Raw genomic sequence first — 27,556 nt, 5'->3', positions numbered from 1 at the left:
CCAACAGGTATTTCCTTCATAGCTGCCCAGAAGCTCTCCTGCTGGTGGGTACCACTCTGCACGAGATGCCTGGCTGAAGGGCAGCATCTGCTCCGTGCTCAGCACCGGCCAGGCTGGCTCTCACTGGAGACACTTTACCTTCAGAGTTTGATTAATAGAAAATCACTTGGTGATCAGGATAGGAAATAGGAAGCTTGATTCATTTTCTGAGAGTAAAGGTCATTTAAGAGAAGAGTGAATCTTGTGGCATGGAAGAGACGCAGTGGAGCATCAGGGGCGTGTAGGCAGAAAGCTGCATGGAGCAGACGTGTTGTCTCTTAGGGAGGCTGCAAGGATGACTGGGTGATGTCTTTTTGTCGCAGTTCGGATGCCACTCTAAGCCATCAGTGCCAGCTGTCTTCCTTGCTTTCTAAATTATTGCTGCTCTGTGTGGATAGTTCTTGTGGAAAATATTCACGTGGAATATTTTTCTATCTGTAATGTGAAATGAAACTGCAGTGAGCATAGGAATAGCGTGGCCATTCCCGAGTGGGGCTGAACTGACAGCCCCGACGTGCCGGTCCCATCTGAAGGTGCAGAAAAATCATTATAGGAGTGTGGGTAATAGTTAGGAGAGAGCAGGAGAAGGACATGAGAGAGAGAGAAGAATGTGAGGCAATACAGCCTCATAATTTGAAGGCAAGATGAAATCAGGGCACTGGATCCGAAGGCCGGTCTGGCAATTAAAATGCAGCCCACATTTGCCTTGTCCTCCCACCGCTCCTGGTGCCCTTGCCCATGGGTTTCCCCATTCTCTGGTTTCCTCTCCAGTGTGCTTGGGGGATCGGAGCAGTTCGGCAGCGACCTGTCCTGGGTGTGAGTTAAGAGGAGAGGCTGCCGGAAGGACCAGGATAACCCAAATGATTTCTCCCAAGGAGATATTTAAAGTCACGTCTTCAGTGAGCAACTGGATGTGCTGCAAGCTTTGGCCGAGGCATCCTGCTTGCAGGAAGCACTCATGGAAGGCGTTTCCTGCGGGCAGAAGCAGATGATGACTGCTCTGTGGTTTTTGTTAGAAAGAAAGGTCATAGAACAGGTGATCTTGAGTGCTATCATGAAGCACATGCAGGAGAACCAGGTGATCAGGCCCAGTCAACACGGGTTCACGAAAGGCAGGTCTTGCCGAACAAACCCAATGGCCTTCTATAACAAAATCACTCGACTACTTGATAGGGGAAAGGCTGTGGATGGAGTCTTCTTGGACTTCAGTAAAGCCTTTGACACAGTTTCTCACAGCATTCTGCTTCAGAAACTGTCAGCCTCTGGCCTGGACAGGCGCACACTCTCCTGGGTTGAAAACTGGTTGGATGGCCCAGAGAGTGGTGGTCAATGGAGTTAACTCCAGCTGGAGGCCAGTCACAAGTGGAGTTCCTCAGGGCTCAGTACTGGGTCCAGCTCTGTTCAATGTCTTTATCAATGACCTGGATGAAGGCATTGAGTGCACCCTCAGCAAGTTTGCAGATGACACTAAGCTGGGTGGATCTGCTGGAGAGTAGGGAGGCTCCAAAGGGATCTGAACAGGCTGGACTGCTGGGCCGAGACCAATGGGATGAGGTTTAACAAGGCCAAATGCCGGGTCCTGCACTTGGAGCATAACAACCCTATGCGGTGCTACAGACTAGGAGAAGTCTGGCTAGAAAGCTGCCTAGAGGAGAAGGACCTGGGGGTGCTGGTTGACAGCCGACTGACCATGAGCCAGCAGTGTGCCCAGGGGGCCAAGAAGGCCAATGGCATCTTGGCTTGTATCAGAAATGGGGTCACCAGCAGGTCCAGGGAGGTTATTCTCCCTCTGCACTCAGCACTGGTGAGACCGCACCTCGAATACTGTGTTCAGTTCTGGGCCCCTCACCACAAGAAGGATGTTGAGGCTCTGGAGCGTGTCCAGAGAAGAGCAACAAAGCTGGTGAAGGGGCTGGAGAACAAGTCTTATGAGGAGCGGCTGAGAGAGCTGGGGTTGTTCAGCCTGGAGAAGAGGAGGCTGAGGGGAGACCTTATTGCTCTCTACAACTGCCTGAAAGGAGGTTGTGGAGAGGAGGGAGCTGGCCTCTTCTCCCAAGTGACAGAGGACAGGACAAGAGGGAATGGCCTCAAGCTGCGCCAGGGGAGGGTCAGGCTGGACATCAGGAAAAAAATTTTCACGGAAAGGGTCATTGTGCACTGGAACAGCTGCCCAGGGAGGGGGAGAGTCACCTTCCCTGGAGGTGTTTAAGGGACGGGTGGATGAGGTGCTGAGGGACATGGTTTAGGGAGTGTTAGGAATGGTTGGACTCGATGATCCGGAGGGTAGTTTCCAACCCAGTGATTCTATGATTCTGTGATTACGCTGAAGGGCTGAATCATGTCTGATCTGGTTATTTGGTGAATATTTCCATAACTTGGAGCCAGATCATTGTGCAAGACTGGGCAAGATGACGTGATCGATGGTAGCCCTCAGCACCCTGTTTCTAGGTCCTGGCAGGAGAGCCTTGCAGTGCCGGCTCTGGTTCTGCCCTGTCTTGCTTTGAGTGAGGAGGTGGTTGTTTGCGGTTTGGAGGTGGTGCTGAGATCAGGAGAAGGGGTTCTGGGGACTGTGGACAAGGGGAAGACACACGTGCATTTTTGGTGACTGGGCTGGATCACTGCATGTGTCATTCTGCTCAGGTTTAATACACAAAGGTAAGGTGGAGCGGCTGCTAATAAGCCGTGTGTGGAGAGCAGCATGGATCCAGGACCGGAATTCCTCATCTGTTAACACACAGTGCCGCTCAAATTGCTTTGCTACATGTGGGTAAATAAAAGATTAGAAACTTTCCCCTCTAAAACGAGTGCCTCACTGCAATTACTTTGAAAGGAAAGTATTCCTCTCTCTCTTCTGCTGCATCAGCATTGGGATCTGTGCTGCAAAAGCATTCCACTCTTTGCAATATTCAGTCCTTTGAAGACAGTGAAGTGTGGGGTCCCTCAAGCTTATACCTTCATCCATTTCTGAGGTTTCTGCGTTGTGTTTTAGTCTTTGCTGCTTCAAATTCTTACTGCTTTTTCATGCCTGCAGGGTCTCTGTGCCCACTTGGGTAGGAAAGGGGAAAAATCCAGCAATCTTTTTATTTAAACAATCCTATGAAGACAATAAAGTGGCAAAGCTACTAACACATTGCTGCTTTGTGTTTGCAGCGGTGGCCTGAAGGACAACGATGTGATTATCAGCATCAATGGACAGTCGATCAGTTCAGCCAGTGATGTCAGTGACATCATTAAAAGGGACAGTACGTTGAACATGGTCATACGCAGGGGCAACGAAGATGTTATGTTAACAGTAATTCCTGAAGAAATCGATCCCTAACCAGAAACATGAGCTGGATTTCATGTTTTCTTTTAACAGCATTGGACTGCTTCTGTTCTCTCTGTGCTGGTACAGGAACCGTTAGACTTCTGACCGACATTCTGCTTGTTCAGTGGATTAGCATTGGCCGACAGAGTAACTTCTAATAGGTTTAAGGTGCAAAACCCGTGTAATTTCACATACTCCAGACGATAATGTTTTCCTTCTGTATTATCTATGCAATGTATTCTTTACTGGCTATTACATTTCCCGCTTAACAACTCGACGTTTGCTTCCCTGTGTTGAATAGATTTTACGATTATTTCCGCTCAGATCTAAACAAACCCCACGCACACAGTGTGTGTTGTGGTATTCAGGTATGTATAGGTTAGCTGCGTTTTAACTGGAAATACCGCTGTAAAGGAGTAGTTGGTTTAAATGAAAACACAATTGGGGAAAACAAGTTTGGTTTATAAACACAAAGAAATCCCAACCGAAATAACTCTCTGAGGATCCCATGCAGGGTTTTAATACTATGATATTTTCCTAATGTTATTAAAAGAATTCAACAGTTTGGCTCTTGTGAGTGAGTCATTTTGCTTCCCCTTATGGAGTGTTTTCCTTTGAGCAGCACATCTGCCTGTGAGGACATCTGGATGGTCTCCTTTTTATCCTCATAACCCAAAACACTTACGAGTCAGTGTGTGCCGTATTTGTGCTCTTGTGCATCTGCTTTTATTAGCACAACTGGTTTGAATTTGCTTTACTGGCTGTTGCAGGTTGCCTGTCCTCCAGATGGGAATGCGTTTGCCTTGTTTTAATCGCAGCTTCACCAGAGCCTGAAATCTCTTTGCCCACTACAGAAATGGTCATGCTGTGGCTCACAGGTTGTATACCATTCTGGTTCAGATGTTGGGATATTTGTAACCACGGTCGATCTGGCTTTGAAGCTCTCTCCAGCAGGCTGGTTTATTTACAATCCGAGTGCTGGGAGGGGTGTGATGGGACTTCGGTTTGACTAGAATATTGGGCGTTCCTTTAACATAGAGATTAAGCTTTATATGTGGATTTGTGGATGTCCTTGAAGCTTGGGTAGTGAATGAGACTGTCTTTCTGTGATGGAGAACAATTAACTGAATTTAATTACAGTGTAATCACTCACGGGATAACGATAGGCTAAGCAGCTCTTCCTTTCCTCTGCTGAAATCTGCATCTCTGAGAATAAATCCAAGGGCTACAGACTTTGGTGATTGTCATTCCTGAACACACTCTTCTGCTGGAAACTGTGTCTTAGTAGATGGGTAGCAGGCAGTTTATGATTTAGAAAGAAAGGGCTGCGTTCCATGCAATTACAGCAAGAGCTCCTCTCGACCCGGATAGCTGGCAGTGCCCCTTCTCCCACTGTATTTCAGTTCTCTTTCAGCCAGCTTTTCCCAGTTTGGGGGAGCTCCTGTATCTGTGAGCACTGGGACTCATCCGGACCACTATAAATTTATAGTCAGACAGTGGACACAACTCAGTACCGATTTACTCATCCGTCACTGTGGTGAATCACACAAGTCTGAAAATCTGCCAAGGTATTGTGGTGCCAAGTGCTGGAGGTCTGCGATGCCTTCTGGCATGGAAGATGCAAAGGAGAACAATCCAGCGGAGTTGCTTTGTTGTGTATTTGCACTGCAAGTTCGTCTTACTGATGCTGGTGAATGTTTTAGCTCCTGTTGTATTCTGCAGGCCATCCATGCCCCGCAGTGCGCAGGGGTGGCATCCGGCTCTCAGCAAAAGTGACTTAAACGGTCTCCTACCCTCTCTGCTACCGCGCTAACGCGGCTCACAACAGTGAAGCTGAGCCCCGAAGCCAGGAGGTTGTGTTTAAAACAGAAGTGATATTCATCTGCCTTGTTATTTCAGAACAAGTGGTTGCATGGTTTACTGAGCTGGTTGATTCTCTTTGTTCCTGCTGTTTGTTGTTACGGTCTCTTAGTATGCAAACCCACTCCTTTTTTGGCTCAGTTTCTGCCTGGCTGCTTCAGGACCGATGAGGTTCCCGCCATGACAGCCACCACAGCACATCCTTCTGCCTCTGCTGGATGTAGATGTGGCCGTGGGGCACAAATGCTGTGAGACAAACGCTCGCGTGTGTGTGCACGATAGGGAGGATGCAAGTGAACTTGACTTTTGTGCGTGGTTTTCCTTTCACTGGCATTTAGGAGGCACTTGACTGGATTTCTGGGCTGTGTAGACCAGGCCTGTGGCTCCATCTAGTGGGATGTGAGATGGGCCCTTGCTGCAGTCAATCATTTTCCATCACGTGTTTGAAAGTGCCTTTCTGATTGATGTTTTTCCATTTATAAGTAATTTCTTTGCATCATATATCCAGAACCACATGCATGTCCTGAGAAATATTTACTCTTCCAGTATCCAACAATGTTTGCAGATTGTTTCTTATAATCAAACTTGCCTCTAAATATTTTAAAGCATTTAAAATAAGATGATTGACAAGCAGAGACACAGGAGCAAAGTTTGTCTTTATTACAGTCAATTAGCCTGTATTTTTCATGGAATTGTGGAGTGGTTTGGTTTGGAAAGGACCTCAGAGCCCATCCAGTGCCACCCCCTGCCATGGGCAGGGACACCTCCCACTGGATCAGGGGCTCCAAGCCCCATCCAACCTGGCCTGGAACCCCTCCAGGGATGGGGCAGCCCCCACTGCTCTGGGCACCCTGGGCCAGGGCCTCCCCACCCGCACAGCAAAACATTTCTTCCTAAGATCTCACTTAAATCTCCCCTTTTCAGTTTGAAGCTGCTTCCTCTTGTCCTGTCCCTCCATGCCCTTTCAAACAGTCTCTCTCCAGCTTCCCCGTCATCACCTTTTGGTACTAGAAGGCAGCTTTTGATGTTCTGTTGGGTTATGGTTTGGAGTGGATTTTATTCCTTGTTTCCACACACAGTTCTTGCCAAGTGCAACTGAAAAGACTTTGTGCGGAATGGCTTTGGCACAGTTTGTAGAACTATCAGTTTCCTGGACGCTTTAGTGAGTGTTGGAGGTAAATCAGGGAAACTGGACATCCTGGCTTGATTTTCAGCATTTTGGAATGTCTGCAACGGAAACTGGAGTTGCTGCTGTGGTGCCGAGCGGATGGCTTGGTGTGGCTGCACTCAGAGATGGTTCTGAGAAGATAATCCACTTATTCCATGAGGGAAATGTCTCGAGCTGTGAAAGAAATGGTCATTAGTGAGAGCTGTCTGGTTTCTGTGGCTTGTATGGCAGTCACTAAGAGCCTGGGGTTTCAGTAACAGAGGGCTTCCCCCCTCCCCTCCCCATCACTGTTTTGTGTTTATAGCCTCAGAAAACTGAGGATATTTTAAAAATGATGTTTTTCCAAATTAGAGCAAGAAACATCTAGTAGGGCGTTGGATTATATTCGTGTCCTTACTGTATGTCTGAAAAATACTGTAAAGGTGATTAAAACTGCAGCTGGAAATATCTAAGAGAATTAGTGGTGATGAAGAAGTTGTAACTGTCACCAGTCCAGAGCAGTTGATGATGAGGGCCACTGCATGTTTATTTCATGTGATGGTGGGTCACTGGAGGATCGCCTTTCATCCTTAGAGTGAAGATAAAGAAATGGTCATTTGAGGTTCCAGGGATCTTCTTGACTGAATTGTATTTGCGATTATATCTGCTCTTCCTAAATTCTTATATTATTTCCCACTGTTTCCTCTCCCCCTCCCCTCAGAAAAGTACCTTGGCATCCTTGACTTATTTTCCCCCTCCCTTTGGTCTGACCCCCTCCCCATTAGAGCTCCTGGTAGCTGCCAGCAGGAGGAACCTGAAATTTCACTCTGGACTGACCTCCAGGTTGTGCCAGGGGAGGTTTAGATTGGACACGAGGAAAAGTTTCTTCCTGACAGTGTGGTGAAGCCCTGGCAGAGGCTGCCCAGGGCAGTGGTGGGGTCTCAGTCCCTGGAAGTGCTCAGAAAGCCATGCAGATGTGATGCTTTCGGACACGATTTGGTCAGCACGATGGCGTTGGGCTGACGGTTGGCCTGGATGAGCTTGGAGGTCTTTAACAACCTTATTGATTCTATGATTCTCACAAGAGCCTCTGGTCAGGTAATAAGTCCACGAGGGGGCGAGTTGAGGCTAGAACCTGCACCCCATCCTCGGCGGAAGCTCCCCAGGCTGTGTCCGGTGGTTGCACTGACAATGGAGCCCTTTGGCGAGTGCTGGCGCAGTGGTGTGGAGCAGCGGGAGCACCGGCGGTGCGGGGGGAAAGAGATGCACGTGGAAGCCTGAACCGATCGTCTGTTCAGAACAAAGTGCTGCAAGTTCTGCTTCTAACAGAGCTGATTCTAACTCTCTGAGGGGCTGGGCAGGTCTGGCAAGGAAAGAGGTTTTGTCTGCACGCTGGGTACCTCCGTGTGTCGGGCAAGGAAGGAGAGCTGCCAGGCTGGATAGGAAACCAGAACGTCTCAGGATGCTGTGTTGTGTTTGAAATCCTGTCCAGCTTTGCTCTTACAGGAGAAAACCTCAAACCTGCAAGTCAACCACTAACAAGCAAATACAACGGAGAAGCAGCTCTGGCTGTCGCTGGAGCAAAACTAGGCTGTGATGGGACACACTTGTAATTCACTGGAGAAAAAGAGCACATTTCCTCAGAGCTGGATTGGAAAGCGTGGTCAGAGACAGTATCTTGCTTAAAAAGAAGGACACCAGTGAGGCAAGGGGAGGCTGGGAGCCCAAGTGCAATTTGAATTGCTGGGCGCGGTTGTGGCAGCACCATCGCAGCACTGCTCCTCTCGCTTGTGAGATGGGGCTTGCAAAGGTAAGCAGCAGGGTTAGTCGTCCTCTGGGGATGAGAAGGGTATGTCTTGTTTGAAACCTTCCTTTTGAAGATGAGTTGGCAAAAGAATGCTGTGTTTCACCAGCGTGGTCACTGGGAGCCTTTGTGTCCAATTTGTCATCTTTCACATCCTCTTAGACGTAAAACGTTAGCAAAGAATCTTACACTTACAGCTCATTTCTAAAGAGATTCCATATTAAATTGCATATAGCGTACTAAGATATATAACAATATATAAATATACTCTCCATGTTAGTGCCAATACCGTGGTTTCTGGTGGGACAGTGTTTTATCTTTACAGTGTTTCTGCTCGCGGGTGCTGCCGGCGGTCCATGCTGGCTGCTCTTGGCCTCTTGTAGCTCTGACTCCTTTTCCTCAGCTGCTCCCCTCACCGCTACACAATCTCCCTTATTAGAAAGTCTTTATATGTAATAAGCTTTCCCTGCAGCTGCAGCCCTACCACACAGTCGTTGGCCATCAGATAAACTGGAGACTGAACACGGCAACGTGTACTTCCTTACTGTTATCACAGAATTGCTGGAGTTGCTTAAACAGAAATCAGGTGGTAGAAGCTTAATTGCTAAAGTGGAAAGGGTTTTTTATTTTATGTCTCTTGATCCAGATGTCATGTCCAGAAGAGGGCAACAAGGCGGGGGGGGGGATCTGGAGAACAAGTCTTATGAGGAGCAGCAAAGGGACCTGGAGCTGTTTAGCCTGGAGGAGAGGAGACTGAGGGGAGACCTCATTGCTCTCTGCAGCTCCTGAAAGGAGGTTGTAGAGATTTTGGGACTGATCTCTTCTCTGAAGGAACAAGTGACAGGACAAGAGGAAATGGCCTCAAGTTGCACCAGGGGAGGTTTATATTGAATACCAGGGAACATTTCTGTACTGCAAGAGCGATGAAGCCCTGGCAGAGGCTGCCCGGGGCAGTGGTGGAGTCTCCGTCCCTGGAGGGGTTCAAAAAATGTGTGGCCGTGGCACCTTGGGACGTGGTTTAGCAGCCACAGTGGGGCTGGGCTGATGGTTGAACTGGATGAGCTGAGAGGTCCTTTCCAACATTATTAATTCTGCGATTCTATGATTCCATATCCAGATATTACTGGAGGGAAATCTTTACATAACTTTCATATAACCATCAAATAACTACAACATTAACCGCTTATTTTATGTGACTGTAAATCCTGCTCTTTAGAATCAACCAGTAATGATTACGTTCAAATACGATCGTTACCCTTTGGTGAAAATCGCAAATGACTGTTCTGTGAGGTGAACTGTGCTATTATGACTAAAACTTGAAACTCGGACTCATAACAGAAGCACAGTTCCAGCAACCTGCCAAACATTTACACTTAACAAAACCGTTCACCTTTTGAACAAGCTTGCAGGGTGGCGCTGAGGGAAGCGGTGGGGTGTGAGCTGAAGGCCTGGATGGCTGAGCAACGCAGCCGAGGGGTGCAGGCAAGTCTTCTACAAGAAACGAATGTTCTCTTCATCTGCACCACCTTCCGTGTACGCATTTATTCTTTAATGTCTACTGAGAGATGATCATTCCTGGAAGCAGGAGCAGCAGAGGGGTGGTAGGAGGCCTCTGTACAAAGAGAGAAGGCAGTGTTCCCATGGCCAAGACGCATGGCTGGCCCCAGTTGCTGACTGAATTAATTAATCAGCCTTCACTCTTCCAAGCAAAATTAGCTCAATGCTAGCAAAAGAGATGTGTACGGGTTGGAGAGGGTCCAGAAAAGGGCCACAAAGATGATCAAAGGACTGGGAATCCTGCCATATGAGGAAAGGGTGAGGAAACTGGGTCTGTTCAGCCTTCAGAAAAGAAAGCTTAGGGGAGATCTCACCATGTTCCAGTATTTAAAGAGTGGCTACAAAGAAGATGAAGACTCTGTTTTTGTAAGGAATCACATGGAAAAGATGAGGGGCAATGGGTACAAGTTACACCTTGGGGAGATTCCAGTTGGACACAGAAGGAAAATTTTGCATGGTGAGAACAATCAGCCACTGGAATCATCTCCGCAGAGAAGCGGTGGATTTCCCACCACTGGACACTTCTAAGATTCAGCTGGAAAGGGTGCTGGGTCGTCCTGTCTAGACTGTGCTTTTGCCAGGAAAGGTTGGACCAGACGATCCTTGAGGTCCCTTCCAACCTGGTATTCTAGGATTTTATGACTAATCACAAACCTTGATTTCATAATGCAACGAAACCCTTCTGGCTTTGCAGTTTGCTCTGGTAATGCTTGTGTAAACAAAGCTTAGGACAGAGGTGCAAGGAGAGCCAAAAATCTGGGAAGTGAAGATGGGGGACCAGAGGAAGGTGCTGGAAGTCACGGATCCAGGCTGCCCTCTTGGTTCAACCCTTCTCTTTCAGCTGCCTCAGGCTCCCCTCTGTCTGGTATCTTTTACCTTAGACAGCTTAGAAAGGAAATCTGCGTAGAGGGATACAAAAGGAGGCTGGAAGGTGAAAATTAGGCTTGAGGGTCAGATATATTGCTCAAGAATCTGGTTTTGTAGTAGACAGGTACTGTTGGACTTGATCTCAAAGGTCTTTTGTAACCTGGTGATTCTATGATTCTATAATATAAAACAGTAGGAAAGAATGCAGCTGCAGGGAAGGGTAAGAGAGGAGCAGATATTGTCCATGAGAAGCTCTGCATATGATTTCTGATGTTTATTTTTGCCACTTTCTCAGACTACCTACAGCTGAGCTTTCCTTCTATTGCAGCAACAAAGCAAAGCAGGCGAAGAGTAAAGCTCTTAAAAGTACTGGGTGCTCTCCCGATGGAGTTAGACCCCTCTGGGTACCACTGGGGATGATTGGGACCATATCTAAGGACTTAAGTCCTGCAGAGCATTCCTATGAGACAAAAAGCAGCGAGGTGAAAACTGATGTGTTCGAGCTCAGTCCTGCAAGAAGCACGTGGCAGAGAACCAGCCCCTGGACCCAGAACCCACTGTGACAGTAAGGAAAACGTTGTATTTTTTCTTTCTCAAACTGAAAGAAAATGGTTGACCGAGGGAGATGCTGAACTTCTCCAAGTGTTTTGTGCCTGACACCTACTCTGTTACAGTAACACAAACTCCATCCCATGTATTCTGTCTCAGCGCTACGTGGTGAAGCCCCCGGGCAACAGTTTCTGTTTGCTACTGGTGTGAGAACAGCAAGAGGTTGCTGACCCGCTGACCTGTATTTACAGGGGTTTATGGCATTTTGCTCTAAAGCAAACAGAAATACAGATATCGGCTGCTCTGCTGTCAGTGTGCACAGTAGGGAACAGAGGCAGTTTAAGGCGTATTTGGTACAGAGGACACTGGCACTGTAGTGGCTGCAAGTCAAAGGTGTCTCTTATCAAACCTGGAGGGACAGGTCCTCATGTGAGGCTGATAACATTGACACAAAATGCACCAGGAAGCAGGAACTGGTGTTAAAGAACCGTGCTGCCAGATTGAATGGTTGTGGATAGGTTTAACCACAGCACATTTAGTTCTCCTCTGCTCTTGAGCCTCCTTGACATATTTCATAAATTTTCTCTTCATGGTGTCACAGCCCAGCTGAGGCTGGATGGGGTGGAGATCATCTTGCCCGTCCCCTTACTCAAAGTAGGGTCAGAGAAAGCAGGTATCTTCCACTTGAATTTGAATATTTTGAAGAATGGAGGAACCCATAGCATCTTTGGGCAACCTATTCCACTGCTTGAGAACCCTCACAGTGATATACTTTTATCTTATGCTTAAATGGAATTTACTGTGCTTCAGTTCATGGATGTTGTTTCTCATCCTGCCATCAGGCACCACTGAGAAGACTCTGTCTCTACTCCATCCCATCAGGTATTTGTACACACTGAGATCCCTCTGAACCTTCTCTTCCCTGGGCCTCTCCTCATATGAGACATGATCCAGTCTCAGTCATCTCGGTGGCCTTTGGCTAGACTTGCTCCAGTGTGTCCACCTCTCTTATACTGGGGAGCCCAGAACTGACACCGGCACTCTAAGTTTGTCTCACCAGTGCCAAGTAGAGGGGGAAGGTCACCTCCCTTGACTTGCTGGCAATGCTCTTTAGAAGACAGCACTAGGGTGCCACTGCCCACGTTTGCCGCAGGGTACGTTGCTGGCTCACGGTCAACGCATTCACCAGGAGCCCTGGGTCCTGCCCTGAAAAACTGCTTTCCAGCTGCTTGGGCTCCTTGGTCTGTGCAAAAGGCTAATTATTTAAGAGTTTAGAGGTGGGACTCTGACCCCGCCGCCCCTTCCCAGTGACGAGTGTGATCACCCCACTGAGTACATGTTATTGGTTTTTCTTCTTTCTGGAAGGCAAGAACAGTGCAACTGTGAATAACAGCATTCAGGCTTATGTTTCATTATTAACGTGTGAATTCACTCAGTTTTATTTACCATTGTCCTCCAGTTTGTTTGCTCTTCTCAATGACTGCTTTGATAGCTTCAGACTCTGTCTCTGCACTCTGGCCTTTTGTCTTCCCTTCTTCTATTCCAGCGCTGGGAACCTCTGCAAAAAGAAGACTCTCTTTTCCCTTCTTCTCTAGACCCAAGCTATGCCTTGTGCAGGAGGAAAGCTGGAATATACTAGCAGGAATCGTGAGTTACATCCACTATCGAAGTTTGGTTGCCATTTGTGCCATAGCCAAAACGAACAGAGAGGCACTGCCTTAGTGCGATGAAGAAAACATCAAATCAACCACTGGCTTGTATCTCCTCATCGGATGTGGGATCTGCAGTATAATGACTCCAGCAGGACAGGACTGAGGCTGTTGTGCACTGACTTTTGATTTTACTTCAACCCGTACTTCTTTCCCTTTTTATAAACTTTGTGATTTCAAGGATTGAAGGAAATCTTGTTGGCAAATTCAGCTAAGGAGCACAGCAGCAGATTCAGCGAAGGCATTGACAACCCAGAGGCTCCTAGATGAGGTCCACTTAGGGTATGCTACCGAGAGCTGACCCTAATTTACTTCGGATACTGGACATAATCCCATTCATGATGTCCTGTTTGGGTACGAGCAGCAGGGAAATAAGCCTGTAATTTCAAGTGGAAACAATCAGAAATATAAACATTATGAGACCAGGGCTCTCTGCTGAAGGATTTATCAGGAAGCCTGCTAGGAATTCGCTGCCTTGGCGTGCGTTATGGTCTGCTCAATGCAGTCGTTAGCAGTAAATTGATAAAACTGGGATGGTAGGGGTAAAGTAACACATAGATTCATGAGCCCGGTTCCAAAGGTACCGCTGGGCCTGCACCTACAGTTAAGATAATTTATAATATGGCAGTAGCCCAGATTATGCAGGAAATGGAAACTGTGGTATTGATATAGAACCATTCTGTAGAAATCAGGAAGTGATAAAAATATTGCATAAGAGGTCAGACATAGCACGAGCCGCACTGACCTTGGGAGCCTCAGACTCTCCAGGTGCAGAGTATAAATGCTGATGCTCTGCTTTATTGGCATCTCTGGACAAGATGGGTACCACCAAGAACTTGCTGTGGTTATTCCTCTTAAGTACAGCACTGCTGGATGCCACCTCAGGTAAAGCGCTTAAAATCTTTGCACACCTTTCTTCCAGAAAAAGGTAGGAGAGAAGGGATGTCTCATTCCTCTGTGCGGGTTCCTTCCATGCAATTCACATGCCAGAATAATCAGCTTTGCATGAAAATGAGAAGTAAGGCAGACTGCAATTGGATAACATTGTGTGGTCTTATTGAAAACAGGAACCCACTGAGGTCATGATTAACTCTTATTCATGTTAAGAATGTGTAATGAGGTTGTTAGTGCTCTGGTTTGCAGTAGTGTCATGTAGCAGAGTTTAAATCACATTAAAAACAATATATTACCAGGACAATGCTACTGAAAGACTGTGTTCCTATGAGCCTGTGGGTTTCCCTGTGGAATTAAGAGGCAATAGAGTTTCTTGGGCTGCAATGCATATTTGATTTAAAAGACTCCAAAGTCAGCCCTGCAGATGCAGATGGAACCACCCAGTACTTATTTCACTTTATATAATTTAATGAAGCACACCAGTGAGAGCCATGTGCTGTCCTGTACAGTGTCACAAAGTCCCAGGAGTGAGCGTTTTGCATCCTCGAGACTTTCATGCATGTGGAATGAAATGACTTTATCCATCCAGTCTGCACAGGCAAATGGGAACAGTGCTGGGGTTCCCCAGCGCCAATATTTAGGATTGGTGAGGGCTTTCTGAATACGACTGTTGCTTTACAGAGGTGAATTCTTCAGTTTCCTATTCCAATCAGACACCTCTTGAGCTGTGTCACACCTGCCAGCCTCTCGCTTTGCTTTGCCAAGGGGACTTCCCTGCTTTACCTCAGGCACGAGCATTTGAAAGAGAAAAGCAGAAACCAGGCTGTGACCATCACTCCTGTGGCACAGAAGAGAGCTGAAGTGTTCTGCTCCAGCTAGGAGTGTCTTATGAGCAGGACACCTCTCTGTTCACTGTGCTCTGCAGGCAGAAATAAGAAAACAGTATCCATTGAAATCCCAGGGACAGGAAGGATATAGAATGTGTTTTATACTTCGCCCCACTGACTCGCACCCACAATGAATTGCAGAGTGTTATTCAGGTGTGGGATGATTGGAACAACCTCTGTTGCCTTTTGGCTCAAGAGTCTGACGTTGCCCAGTTGCAAGTGGGACAGATAGGAGCATGGTGCTGTGAGGAACCAAATGCCCCAGGTCTGCTAGTCACGACCTTCGGGCTGTTGGACACACGGCATGCAAACCTGGAGCTTTGCAGTTTTGTTCTTTCCAAGGTGGATTGCACCACATCCCAAAAAATGCACATCTCTATGGAAAATACACCTCATATGTGTTTGTTTATCACTTGTATGGGCAAATGTAGGCACTCACTAAAAAAACAGTTTCAAGCAAGAGTCATAGGATCATAAAATTGTTTGGGTTGGAAGGGACTTTTAAAGATCATCTAATCCAACCTCGCTATAACGAGCAGGATATCAATAGACGTCAAATGGAAGATGGTGAGGAGTCTCACACAACCTGGCCTGGAATTATTCAAGGGATAGGAAATCTGCAAACACTTTGGGGAACCGAATATTAGCACTTCATTACTGAAGAGGAAATATTTTGGAGACCTGTCCATAGTGCCACTGCCCTGTTGAGAGAAGATACCTGTGTGCTGGAGGGGTTTCCCATGTTTTCTCCTTCCCAAGGTGCCTCCCTGAGCCTGGTGAACGGCAGCAACCGGTGTGAAGGGCGTGTAGAGATCTACTACAACGGGGGCCGTGGCACTGTCTGTGATGACTCCTGGGACCTGAATGACGCCAACGTCGTGTGCAGGCAGCTGGGATGTGGCTTTGCTGTTTCTGCAACAACAAATGCCTACTTTGGCCAAGGCACTGGCCAGATCTACCTGGACGATGTGCACTGCACAGGGAGGGAGTCCTCCCTCTTCCAGTGCAGACACAGTGGCTGGGGCATCCACAACTGTGGCCACCATGAAGATGCTGGTGTTGTGTGCTCAGGTACCGTTGCATTTCCTTCCTAAATAACGAGACGCTTCATAGAAGTGGCCCTTGTTGGCCACAGTTAGGTATGTGTTGGGGGAGTGTTCAAAGAGTGTGGTTTTCATTGCTCCTACCATGGAAGACCATCCTACTGAGATCCCCAAGCTCTCCAGCACCCACTGACAGGATGGCACCAAGATCCTCAGTGCTCGCTGAAAGCCTGTCTGTGCTTGTTCATCCACAAAGTCCTCACTTGTGGCTTTCTCTTCCTCTTTCTCTTAACCATGACCATACCCAGCTCCAGGGTAACCTCCAACCCACCACCTGTGTAAGGAATCTGTGCCAGTTCTTAGTCACGGTCTTAGGGAAAAGTGTTTTTTGCTGTTCAGGTAGAACTTTGTGTGTTTCAGTTTGTGCCCACCGGCACCTCTGGAATGAGCCTGGCTCTGTGCTACGTGCATCCTCCCTTTGTGTGTTCCTGCACATTGATGACATCTCCCTGTGCCACCTCATCTCCACGCTGAACAGTCCCAGCTCTCCCAGCCTTGCTTCACAGCAAGATGGAAATGCTCCATCCCTTCTCCTTCTTTCCCCATAGCACATGCCAGCGGCACGGCTGCAGAGCAGACAAAGGCTGCTGTGCGGGGAAGAGAGCTGCCCTCTGGAGCTCATCTAGTCCAACCCCTGCCACTAAACCATTGCTGGCTCATGTTTCACTTGGTGTCCACCAGGACCCCCAAGGCCTTCTCTGCAGAGCTGTTTCCCAGCTCGATAGCCTACAGTGCCTACTGGAGCCTCAGGTTGTTCTTACTCTGGAGCAGGACTTGACACTTCTCCTTGTTGAACCACATGAGGTTCCTGATGGCCCATTTCTCCAGCTTGTTGAGCGCCCTTGGGGTGGTAGCAGGACCCTCTGGTGGATCAGCCACTCCTCCCAGTTTTGTGTCATCACCAAACTTGCTGAGGGTCTGCTTTGTCCCATCATCCCCTTGGCTAATAAAGATGCTCCTCCGTTGGCCTGCAAGGCCCTGCCGATGAGAACTATTGTTCATGCAAAAGGCGAGGTGCCCTCTGGGCTTGTGGGATGGAGGGGGGAAGGGTTTGAGGTGCAGCCACACAGGCACCTTTTTTTCCTTCTCCAGAAACACCAACCACTACAGCTCCTACAACAGTACCTGTGACCGTTGATTGTAAGTAAAATCCATCAGCTTTCTTCTTTCTGTGACAGGATGCCTTTGTATTTTAACCACCCAATTTCTTCTTGGGAAGAAATTTGTATGATGAGCAAGCTGACACGATCGCTCAGCTTGACTTCCACGGGATTGTGTCCACATTCAGTTCCGGAGGGGCCACGAGGTCTGAATAACTGCTGTCCGGGTGTCCCGCTAGATGTCCTGGCACTGCCCGTGGGGGTCACTGCCTGTGCCAAGTTCAGCCCTGAGGGCTTCTGGAGATAGGATTGCAAGAGCATTTGGCCCATCCCGGGGTTCTGCTCCTTTCCACGAGTGTCATCACCTGTGGTGGCTTGCATCAGCCTGGTGAATGGCAGGGTGGTGACTGTGAGTCTTGCGTCCCAGTGTCCCTGGGAGCCCTTTTGGGAAGCGGTGGCTCCCACAGGGTTGTTTCTCTTATGCAAAGTGCTGCTCGTTCACGTGTTGCTCTCTCCCTGCAGCGCAAGAGACCTCCAGCTTGACGGCCTCGGTGTCAGCGACCACAGGTAGGTCCAGAGGGCTTGAGAGGTCTGACGAGCTCCTGCTTTGCTCACGCACCAACACCCTCAGTGCGGGGAGAAAGCCTGGCTGTGCTTCATCTGCAAGGTCTCCCATTTTCTGTAAGGAAGCCAGTAAAGAAAACAAATAGACTGTAAAGCCAAAGATATAAATCTATGAATCGTGTCGGAGCAATGCATTTAAAGACTAATCTCTCTTTTTTGGATGGAATGCATGTTTATTTTGCAGTTTGAGGTGCTCTTCAAAGCACGTGTTTTGCATTTGATTGAGCGTATTGTCATGAATAACACATTGATGATTAATAACAGGGCGCTCTACGTAGAACAAGTATGGCACAAATCCCCGTTCCTCTTTTTCGTAAGGATAAGAATATAATAGGAATTACCGCCATCTTATGTTATTCTAATTTCCCATAGGCTAATGCTTGTTATGAGTGTAATTACGTTGGTTGCCCAGGCAGTGATCTGCCCAACTGGGGGCTGACACCGATGTCGGTGGGTCTGATGGGAGGGAGGATGCTTCAAACAGTGCAGAATGGATGGAGACCCCACCACCTGTGTAAGCGACCGGAGCGAGTTCTCCTCACCTTCTGTGTGACGTTCAGGGAGAACCTCCTGCGCTTCAGTTGTGCCCAACGCAATCGTGATGAAGGCGATATTGAAACCAGTTTTGTTTTGGGAACTGCAGTTATTAAGCTCAGTCAAACACTGAAACAACTCAGTTTATGTTATCAACCAGTTTTAAACAGCCAGGCCACCCCTCTTTTAGATCCTTTTCTCACCTCAAGGGCACGTGGCAGCCTCTGGGCCGCTTCCAGGTCAAGGTGGGTTCACAAAGAGATTTGATGATGAGTGGAGGAAAAAACTGGTGAGAGATACTAAAAGAGAAAGAAACCTCCTGGATCTGAAGTTGGTCCGCCACACATTGCTACAGGAGGAAGCTTCAGATTATATTTGCCTTGTTGACCTTCCAACAAGGTATCATGAATCTTTTTTTCCTTCTCCAGAAACACCAACCACTACAGCTCCTACAACAGTACCTGTGACCGTTGATTGTAAGTAAAATCCATCAGCTTTCTTCTTTCTGTGACAGGATGCCTTTGTATTTTAACCACCCAATTTCTTCTTGGGAAGAAATTTGTATGATGAGCAAGCTGACACGATCGCTCAGCTTGACTTCCACGGGATTGTGTCCACATTCAGTTCCGGAGGGGCCACGAGGTCTGAATAACTGCTGTCCGGGTGTCCCGCTAGATGTCCTGGCACTGCCCGTGGGGGTCACTGCCTGTGCCAAGTTCAGCCCTGAGGGCTTCTGGAGATAGGATTGCAAGAGCATTTGGCCCATCCCGGGGTTCTGCTCCTTTCCACGAGTGTCATCACCTGTGGTGGCTTGCATCAGCCTGGTGAATGGCAGGGTGGTGACTGTGAGTCTTGTGTCCCAGTGTCCCTGGGAGCCCTTTTGGGAAGCGGTGGCTCCCACAGGGTTGTTTCTCTTATGCAAAGTGCTGCTCGTTCACGTGTTGCTCTCTCCCTGCAGCGCAAGAGACCTCCAGCTTGACGGCCTCGGTGTCAGCGACCACAGGTAGGTCCAGAGGGCTTGAGAGGTCTGACGAGCTCCTGCTTTGCTCACGCACCAACACCCTCAGTGCTGGGAGAAAGCCTGGCTGTGCTTCATCTGCAAGGTCTCCCATTTTCTGTAAGGAAGCCAGTAAAGAAAACAAATAGACTGTAAAGCCAAAGATATAAATCTATGAATCGTGTCGGAGCAATGCATTTAAAGACTAATCTCTCTTTTTTGGATGGAATGCATGTTTATTTTGCAGTTTGAGGTGCTCTTCAAAGCACGTGTTTTGCATTTGATTGAGCGTATTGTCATGAATAACACATTGATGATTAATAACAGGGCGCTCTACGTAGAACAAGTATGGCACAAATCCCCGTTCCTCTTTTTCGTAAGGATAAGAATATAATAGGAATTACCGCCATCTTATGTTATTCTAATTTCCCATAGGCTAATGTTTGTTATGAGTGTAATTACGTTGGTTGCCCAGGCAGTGATCTGCCCAACTGGGGACTGACACCGATGTCGGTGGGTCTGATGGGAGGGAGGATGCTTCAAACAGTGCAGAATGGATGGAGACCCCACCACCTGTGTAAGCGACCGGAGCGAGTTCTCCTCACCTTCTGTGTGACGTTCAGGGAGAACCTCCTGCGCTTCAGTTGTGCCCAACGCAATCGTGATGAAGGCGATATTGAAACCAGTTTTGTTTTGGGAACTGCAGTTATTAAGCTCAGTCAAACACTGAAACAACTCAGTTTATGTTATCAACCAGTTTTAAACAGCCAGGCCACCCCTCTTTTAGATCCTTTTCTCACCTCAAGGGCACGTGGCAGCCTCTGGGCCGCTTCCAGGACAAGGTGGGTTCACAAAGAGATTTGATGATGAGTGGAGGAAAAAACTGGTGAGAGATACTAAAAGAGAAAGAAACCTCCTGGATCTGAAGTTGGTCCGCCACACATTGCTACAGGAGGAAGCTTCAGATTATATTTGCCTTGTTGACCTTCCAACAAGGTATCATGAATCTTTTTTTCCTTCTCCAGAAACACCAACCACTACAGCTCCTACAACAGTACCTGTGACCGTTGATTGTAAGTAAAATCCATCAGCTTTCTTCTTTCTGTGACAGGATGCCTTTGTATTTTAACCACCCAATTTCTTCTTGGGAAGAAATTTGTATGATGAGCAAGCTGACACGATCGCTCAGCTTGACTTCCACGGGATTGTGTCCACATTCAGTTCCGGAGGGGCCACGAGGTCTGAATAACTGCTGTCCGGGTGTCCCGCTAGATGTCCTGGCACTGCCCGTGGGGGTCACTGCCCATGCCAAGTTCAGCCCTGAGGGCTTCTGGAGATGGGATTGCAAGAGCTTTCCGCCCATTCCGGGGTTCTGCTCCTTTCCACAGGTGTCATCACTTGTGGTGGCTTGCATCAGAGTTTGTCTGGCTACCTGCAGAGCCCGGGCTACCCCAACTCCTACCCCAACAACGCCCACTGCGTGTGGCGCATCCGGCTGTGGAAGCGGCATCACAGGATCAGGCTGCGCTTTCTGAATGTCGAGTACGTGCGGTGGGGCGGCAGCTGGAGTGTGGACAGGGTGCCTGGTGGTGGCTGCGGCTTTGGGGGTGGCTGTATCCCCATCACGGCACCTTGGCCGCCTCTGCCCAAGCACCTTGGCCAGCCAGGAATGGGGTCAAGTTGCTTGAGCTCTGCATCTCCTCCTGGCCCTGGCGCTCGGGATGGCGCAGCCTGTGGTGCAGACAGACCCTCTTCTCCTCCGCAGACTGGAAGGCAACAGCTGCCAGTTCGACGCTATTGAGGTGTACGATGGCGCATTCCCCAGGGGCTCATTCCTTGGAAGCGTTTGTCGGAACAACCACAACTTCTTCGAGTCATCCGGGCACCAGATGACCATCCTGTTTCGCAGTGACGGTAGTGTCACCCAGAGAGGCTTCCAAGCGCATTACTCCTCATATCCCGCCTTCAGCAACACCACAGGTAAGATCAGTCCCACCAGGATGAAACGCTGACTGTGGTTTGGCTTTATGCATCCCAGGGTAATATCGCCTTTGGGGGGGCGATAGCTCCCAGGGGGCTCTTTGTCTGAAATAAAAGGCTGCTAGCTCATCTGCTGCTCTCTTCCTCAGCACCAGATAACTCCAACTCGACTCCGTCTCTGCCACCAACCACAGGTAGGCTTGGAGAAGCAGAAGGTTATCTCTTGTCCTTGCACAGGATCTCAGAATCACAAGGCCCTGCTGATGAGAACTATTGTTCATGCAAAAGGCGAGGTGCCCTCTGGGCTTGTGGGATGGAGGGGGGAAGGGTTTGAGGTGCAGCCACACAGGCACCTGCCACACATCTGGGTGGTGACTGTGAGTCTGGTGTTCCAGTGTCCCTGGGAGCCCTTTTGGGAAGCGGTGGCTCCCACAGGGTTGTTTCTCTTATGCAAAATGCTGCTCGTTCACGTGTTGCTCTGTCCTTCCAGTGCAAGAAAACTCCAGCTTGACAGCCGCTGTGCCAGTGACCACAGGTAGGTCCAGAGGGCTTGAGAGGTCTGACGAGCTCCTGCTTTGCTCAGGCACCAACATCCTCAGTGCTGGGAGAAAGCCTGGCTGTGCTCCTTCATCCACAGTGTCCTCACTTGTGCCCTCCTCTTCCTCCTCTAAACAGATGCCACAACCACATCCAGCTCCGAGGTATCTGTTCTTCCAGGTGAGTCTGAATTTGTCATGGCTTTCCTGGCCATTACTTCTGGCAGTACCAGGTGGTGGCTCACATGATGGGGTGTGGTCTTCTCAGTGAGAGAGCAGAGCCAGGGAAACACACAGACCAAGGTAGCCCATGGCGGCAGCCCTGGTGGCCTGAAACTCGTCGAGCGCTGCCAATGCCCTGTTGAGAGAAGATACCTGTGTGCTGGAGGGGTTTCCCATGTTTTCTCCTTCCCAAGGTGCCTCCCTGAGCCTGGTGAACGGCAGCAACCGGTGTGAAGGGCGTGTAGAGATCTACTACAACGGGGGCCGTGGCACTGTCTGTGATGACTTCTGGGACCTGAATGACGCCAACGTCGTGTGCAGGCAGCTGGGATGTGGCTTTGCTGTTTCTGCAACAACAAATGCCTACTTTGGCCAAGGCACTGGCCAGATCTACCTGGACGATGTGCACTGCACAGGGAGGGAGTCCTCCCTCTTCCAGTGCAGACACAGTGGCTGGGGCATCCACAACTGTGACCACTATGAAGATGCTGGTGTTGTGTGCTCAGGTACCGTTGCGTTTCCTTCCTAAATAATGAGACGCTTCATAGAAGTGGCCCTTGTTGGCCACAGTTAGGTATGTGTTGGGGGAGTGTTCAAAGAGTGTGGTTTTCATTGCTCCTACCATGGAAGACCATCCTACTGAGATCTCCATTCCCCATCTTTTTTTCCTTCTCCAGAAACACCAACCACTACAGCTCCTACAACAGTACCTGTGACCGTTGATTGTAAGTAAAATCCATCAGCTTTCTTCTTTCTGTGACAGGATGCCTTTGTATTTTAACCACCCAATTTCTTCTTGGGAAGAAATTTGTATGATGAGCAAGCTGACACGATCGCTCAGCTTGACTTCCACGGGATTGTGTCCACATTCAGTTCCGGAGGGGCCACGAGGTCTTAATAACTCCTGCTCAGGTGTCCCACTAGATGTCCTGGCACTGCCCGTGGGGGTCACTGCCTGTGCCAAGTTCAGCCCTGAGGGCTTCTGGAGATAGGATTGCAAGAGCATTCTGCCCATCCCGGGGTTCTGCTCTTTTCCACGAGTGTCATCACCTGTGGTGGCTTGCATCAGCCTGGTGAATGGCAGGGTGGTGACTGTGAGTCTTGTGTCCCAGTGTCCCTGGGAGTCCTTTTGGGAAGCGGTGGCTCCCATAGTGTTGTTTCTCTTATGCAAAGTGCTGCTCGTTCACGTGTTGCTCTCTCCCTGCAGCGCAAGAGACCTCCAGCTTGACGGCTTCGGTGTCAGCGACCCCAGGTAGGTCCAGAGGGCCTGAGAGGTCTGACGAGCTCCTGCTTTGCTCAGGACCACAGAATTGCAGGGTGGCTGAGGCTGAGAGGGACCTTTGGAGGTCATATGGTCCTACCTCCTACTAAAACAGAATCACCTAGAGCTGCTGCCCAAGCCCATGTCCAGGTGGTTCTTGACTGTCTCCAAGGATGGAGACTCCACTGCCTCCATTGGCAACCTGTGCCACTGGTCAGTCAGTTTCACAGTCAAAAGGTGTTTCCTGCTTTTCAGGCAGAACATACTTGGGCCATCAAAAGTTTATTTGTTTACATGGTCAGTGTTGGCCCCAAGTGAGAGGAGGGCTTCTTTGGATTTGCTAGTGGCAAATACACTAGAAAATAGAAACTGAATGTCCTTCAGCAGATTTCTCTGGGCAGGTACCTTGTTCTTGCTGTGGGTTCAAGCACAAACGTGTGGGTTATCTAATTAGGGATGTAATCCAAAAGGCGGTATGCGTTTACACATTTCTCTACTCAGAGCAGTTTGAATTTGGACTGAAAGGTATCTTTAGGAATCCATGGCACTCTCTGCCTTCTCTGATCTGGATTCCTCTGTTATTTGATTGGGCTGCAACTGATCTACAAATAATCTGTCGACTGTAACAGAAGGTCTCCATGTCTATGAATTGGGTGTTTGCCAATGTTCTTACACAGAAACAAAATCATTTGTGTCCTTGTTTCCTTCACTTTGGTCACTGGCAGTTGTGACAGAGGTGAGCCAGGCTCAGCTCTGACTTCTCTGTCAAGGGGCAGCTGAGCTCCAGGGATCCAACCCCCACCACTGTGCACTTCTAGGGCAAAGGCTTGTCCCCCGCCGGTGCAGATGCAGAAGACAAGCAGTATAAAAGTCCTTCAGTGTGCTTTGCACCTCCTAATCTGCATTCAGATAATACAGGAACCTAATAAAAAGACCATTGAAGCTCATAGAAGTCACTGTCTCCAGATTTTAGACTTGTAATTTCTACATAGATATATTCCAAACACAACCTTAAACGGTTTATATGTCTATTTTTCTGCTCTTATTTTTCTCTGCAGAGAATTATTTCTGTGGTGGCTTGCTTTCCTCTCCATCTGGGACACTACAGAGTCCATTTTACCCCAGAAATTATCCAAACAATGCCAAATGTGTGTGGGAAATACAAGTAAAGAGCAATTTTCTTGTCACACTCACATTTGGAGATGTTCAGTAAGTAAAAATTTATGAATTAGAAAGACTATGCATGGGATTGACATCTCAGACTCAGTAACCTGATAGCTGCTTGATTTCAAGGGTGTTTTTCAGTATATCTGAGGTGAATAATGCACCCATTTTTAGATATTTAGTCAGTGATGTGGCTGGCATCTGCGGAGATGGAGGTTGGAGACTGTAATGCCTGTTCCAAAGGTCTGACAGGGCTGTTGGTGAAATGTGCTTTTCTGCTGGGAATGGTTAATCTGAGCTTTTATTAAAAACAAAACAAAAGGAACAAGCTGTAGCAACAAGAACTGCAGCATTTAACTAAAGAGTCCTGTTTGCTCCACAGGATGGAGGGTGGCAGGTGCCTGTCTGACTACGTGGAGGTCTATGATGGGCCACTCTACACCTCTCCTCTGCTTGGGAAGTTCTGTTCTGGTTCCTATCGCACATACACGTCTTCCTCCAACCTTCTGACGGTCCAGTTCTACAGTAACTCTCGCTACACATACAGAGGGTTTCAGGCTCAATACTACTCCACCCCAGCAGATCAGAGCATTAGTAAGTTCATGCTTACAGCAGAAACTCACTCCTCAAGTATTTGCTGATTCCCTCGTTGTTAATCTTGTTGTACCCTTCCATAATCTCGTTATTTCAATTTGATCTGTAGCATTTCATAGAGATGCAAGTTTGTGCTCCAGGTACTGAACTCCTCCTGCATTATCAGCTCCTTCTGCAAAAGTTGCCACTTTATTTGAGTTGCCACTTAGAACCTTTTCCGGTCCCTCCAGTGAAATTTTAACATGTTCCCTTTGCCATTCACTAGCTCTGCAGTGTCTGCCAGATTACATGCGTGCAGTTGTGAGCAGGTACTACCTTCAGTCACATGGCTACTCTGCTCGGAAGCTCAGCTTGAACGACCCCACTTGCAAACCCAATGTCACCTCGCAGTACGTCATATTTGACATACCATACAGCGCCTGCGGCACAGTGACCGAGGTAGGGCTGACACGGGTCAGCAAAGGGTGCAAAGATTGTGAATGTGTAAGAACTCAGACCGCGGTGTTCGCTGTGAAAACCAGCACAAACCGAGAGCTGGGCTGGGGAAGGAAGTAAACACCTGGCATTTCCAAGGTCCGAGGCTGAGGGTGGTGGTTAAAATGGTCCCAAAGCTTTACTAAATACAACCAATCATGTTTTAAGCAAGGTTTCAGCTTCAGTGCTCTGCTGGACCCAAACCCACAGGCATTCAGTGTTCAAAGCATTGTACAGGTTGTGGCTAATTTCTGCATTTCATGTGAGCAGATTTCTGGGCCCACTTTGTAGGTACTGAAAATTACACGAAGATTCTGGCTTCTTACCTTGAGAACAGAAATGCCTGGATTCAGACTTCTCCACCACAGACTTTGTGGGAAAGAATGTATTTACTGTATACATTGTGCAAGGATGCAGCAGAGTTTAGGATACACAGGAGGAAACCTGACTGTGTGAATTAATTCTGCATTTTATTTTCTGTGCCAAACAGGGGAACAACAACACAATAATCTATTCCAACATCATCACAGGATACAGTTCTGATAGTGTAATCACAAGAAATAAAAATCTTCTCTTGCATGTCAATTGCAAAATGCTCCAGAACACCTGGGCTCAGATAATGTACGTGGCGGACAACAATTTTGAAGTCACTGAAACTCAGTATGCCCGATACGATGTAAACCTCACATTCTATCATTCTGAGTCCTTCTCATGGCCAGTCTATGACTCGCCCTACTATGTTGACATCAACCAGAACTTGTTCCTTGAAGCTTACCTGCACAGCTCTGATCCCAACCTGATGTTATTTGTGGACACATGTGTGGCATCTCCCACTCCCCACAACGTTACAACAGTGACCTATGATATAATCAGGAATGGGTAAGCTCTTATGCATTACAATTACAGACAGAACTGCCTTTGAACTCCTCTAGCTCTTATTTTCTCTTTTATTTTCTAATGGAATAGTGTGAATACAGCATATGTTAATGTCAGCTTCTGACTAATTAACCAACAGAGGCATTTGGGGTTTACTGGGGAAAGGGGGATGGACTGACTCCATCTAACACAGCCCGCTTTAAGATGACAATTCAACTCGATGGCTGTGGCCAGTTCACCATGGCTTCTTATTACCAGAGAGGTACCAATGGCCCATCTCGGGTGAGGTCAATGCACATCCAGAAAAATATACACACAAACCCGACCCCAGACACACAACAGGCTGAGAGGAGGTAGCATGGCTCAGTGCTGCCAAAGGAGGGCATCTTGCTTTCCCTAATTTCAGCTTTCTGAACCACTTTCATCATGTTTAACAGTTGCTATCACGTTCTGTGTTATACTGCACATGAATGACTGGTCAGAGACTGTACTCATGAGAGCTTTCTTGTTTCTTTTTAGATGTGTTCGAGATCCTACCTACAATACTTACTATTCACACTACAGACACAGGGTCCGGTTTAAATTCAATGCCTTCCAGTTCATTCGTAGCAATCCGTTGGTTTACGTGCAGTGTGAACTAGTGGTGTGCAGGACCTATGACTACTCTTCCAGATGCTACCAAGGCTGCATTACTCGGTCCAAGAGAGGGGCAAGTTCTGACCAAGAACTGGTGACTGTTGTCGCTGGCCCAATATTGCTTAGGGAAGCTGATGCAGAGAATAGGAATGCATGAGATTTTAAATAAAACTGTGTGTCCTTTAGCAGAGAGCATCTTTAAACCCAGGTTAGTTCTGAATGAAACTATGCTTCTACTGATGGATTACCAGCAGCTCCTCAATAAACCTTAGGAACATGCTCACTGACTCTTGCCTATCAACCCCACCTCACTTCACTTGTCTTTGCGTGTCACAATGATGCCAATTCAGGAGCTCTGGGGGGCAGCTGATGAGAAAGGGCACCGGCAGCTCTGTGGAACTCGTCTCTTCCCAAACTGCTTGCAGCTGCTGCGTCCATAAAGCCAGTCAGAAAACATCCCAGATAAATCTGCAATCCCCAAGCTCTTTGTTTGTTGTTTGGTTTCTTAATGCTAAAACCTAAATGCTTAATTTGTAGTTTTAAGTTCCATAAACCAGCTCTACCAATACAATCCTTGTTCAAGGTGTACCTGGAGTAGCCTGGGTGTATCAGGGTGCAAGGTGGTGATTGATCTTTAAATCTGACCCAGAAAGCCAGTTTTTCCTTTTTGAATGCTTTGGAAACAACAGGATGAGGGATCAGATGTGACCAGGTCTTCTCATCCTTCCCAGAGTGGGACCCTTTTGTCATCCAGGAGAACATGAATTCAGCTCCTGCTCCAGCTGAAGTTTCTCAGGCACCACTTGTTGTTGCTGTCAGGCCTCCACTAGCCACT

The 27,556-nt window shown here is 48.1% G+C and overlaps 2 protein-coding genes across 6 annotated transcripts in view; both read left to right on the top strand.

Annotated features, from left to right (window-relative positions):
• HTRA1 (HtrA serine peptidase 1) overlaps nucleotides 1-3,911 on the top strand; it is a 34,500-nt gene extending 30,589 nt beyond the window's left edge. Inside the window, exon 9 of the mRNA XM_054071130.1 lies at nucleotides 3,190-3,911. Coding sequence (XP_053927105.1) covers nucleotides 3,190-3,358 — 169 coding nt within the window. The 3' untranslated portion in view covers nucleotides 3,359-3,911. The remainder of the gene's footprint in view (nucleotides 1-3,189) is intronic.
• Nucleotides 3,912-4,058: 147 nt separating this feature from the next.
• On the top strand, nucleotides 4,059-27,296 carry LOC104058559 (deleted in malignant brain tumors 1 protein). 5 transcript variants are annotated; one of them, XM_054071128.1, is made up of 22 exons: nucleotides 4,059-8,163; nucleotides 10,910-11,146; nucleotides 12,726-13,724; nucleotides 15,380-15,691; nucleotides 16,816-16,863; nucleotides 17,346-17,390; nucleotides 18,410-18,457; nucleotides 18,940-18,984; nucleotides 20,004-20,051; nucleotides 20,367-20,520; nucleotides 20,744-20,958; nucleotides 21,108-21,152; nucleotides 21,449-21,493; nucleotides 21,634-21,675; nucleotides 21,911-22,222; nucleotides 22,394-22,441; nucleotides 22,924-22,968; nucleotides 24,036-24,186; nucleotides 24,524-24,735; nucleotides 25,001-25,173; nucleotides 25,700-26,088; nucleotides 26,605-27,296. In XM_054071128.1, the coding sequence occupies exons 3-22, from the start codon at nucleotides 13,658-13,660 to the stop codon at nucleotides 26,876-26,878; spliced, it is 2,718 nt and encodes a 905-aa protein (XP_053927103.1). In that variant the 5' UTR covers nucleotides 4,059-8,163; nucleotides 10,910-11,146; nucleotides 12,726-13,657; the 3' UTR covers nucleotides 26,879-27,296. The 5 variants fall into 5 exon arrangements, with proteins under 5 accessions (XP_053927103.1, XP_053927101.1, XP_053927099.1 ...); XM_054071126.1 differs by having other exon boundaries at nucleotides 12,677-13,724; XM_054071124.1 differs by lacking the exon at nucleotides 12,726-13,724.
• Nucleotides 27,297-27,556: the final 260 nt, after the last annotated feature.

Source organism: Cuculus canorus, chromosome 7 (assembly GCF_017976375.1).
Source record: "Cuculus canorus isolate bCucCan1 chromosome 7, bCucCan1.pri, whole genome shotgun sequence".
In the NCBI taxonomy this organism is placed as follows: Eukaryota; Metazoa; Chordata; class Aves; order Cuculiformes; family Cuculidae; genus Cuculus; species Cuculus canorus.
Note: the sequence above shows the minus strand (reverse complement) of the source record. Positions and strands in the feature narration are given on the sequence as shown.

What these genes read in the sequence shown, in the direction of transcription:
- LOC104058559 (XM_054071124.1), top strand. Translation starts at nt 11,074, where the DNA reads ATGTGTTCGAGCTCAGTCCTGCAAGAAGCACGTGGCAGAGAACCAGCC. An exon ending in CTCACATTTGGAGATGTTCA is followed by an intron (nt 24,187 to 24,523) that starts GTAAGTAAAAAT and finishes TTTGCTCCACAG; the next exon opens with GATGGAGGGTGGCAGGTGCC. An exon ending in TATGATATAATCAGGAATGG is followed by an intron (nt 26,089 to 26,604) that starts GTAAGCTCTTAT and finishes GTTTCTTTTTAG; the next exon opens with ATGTGTTCGAGATCCTACCT.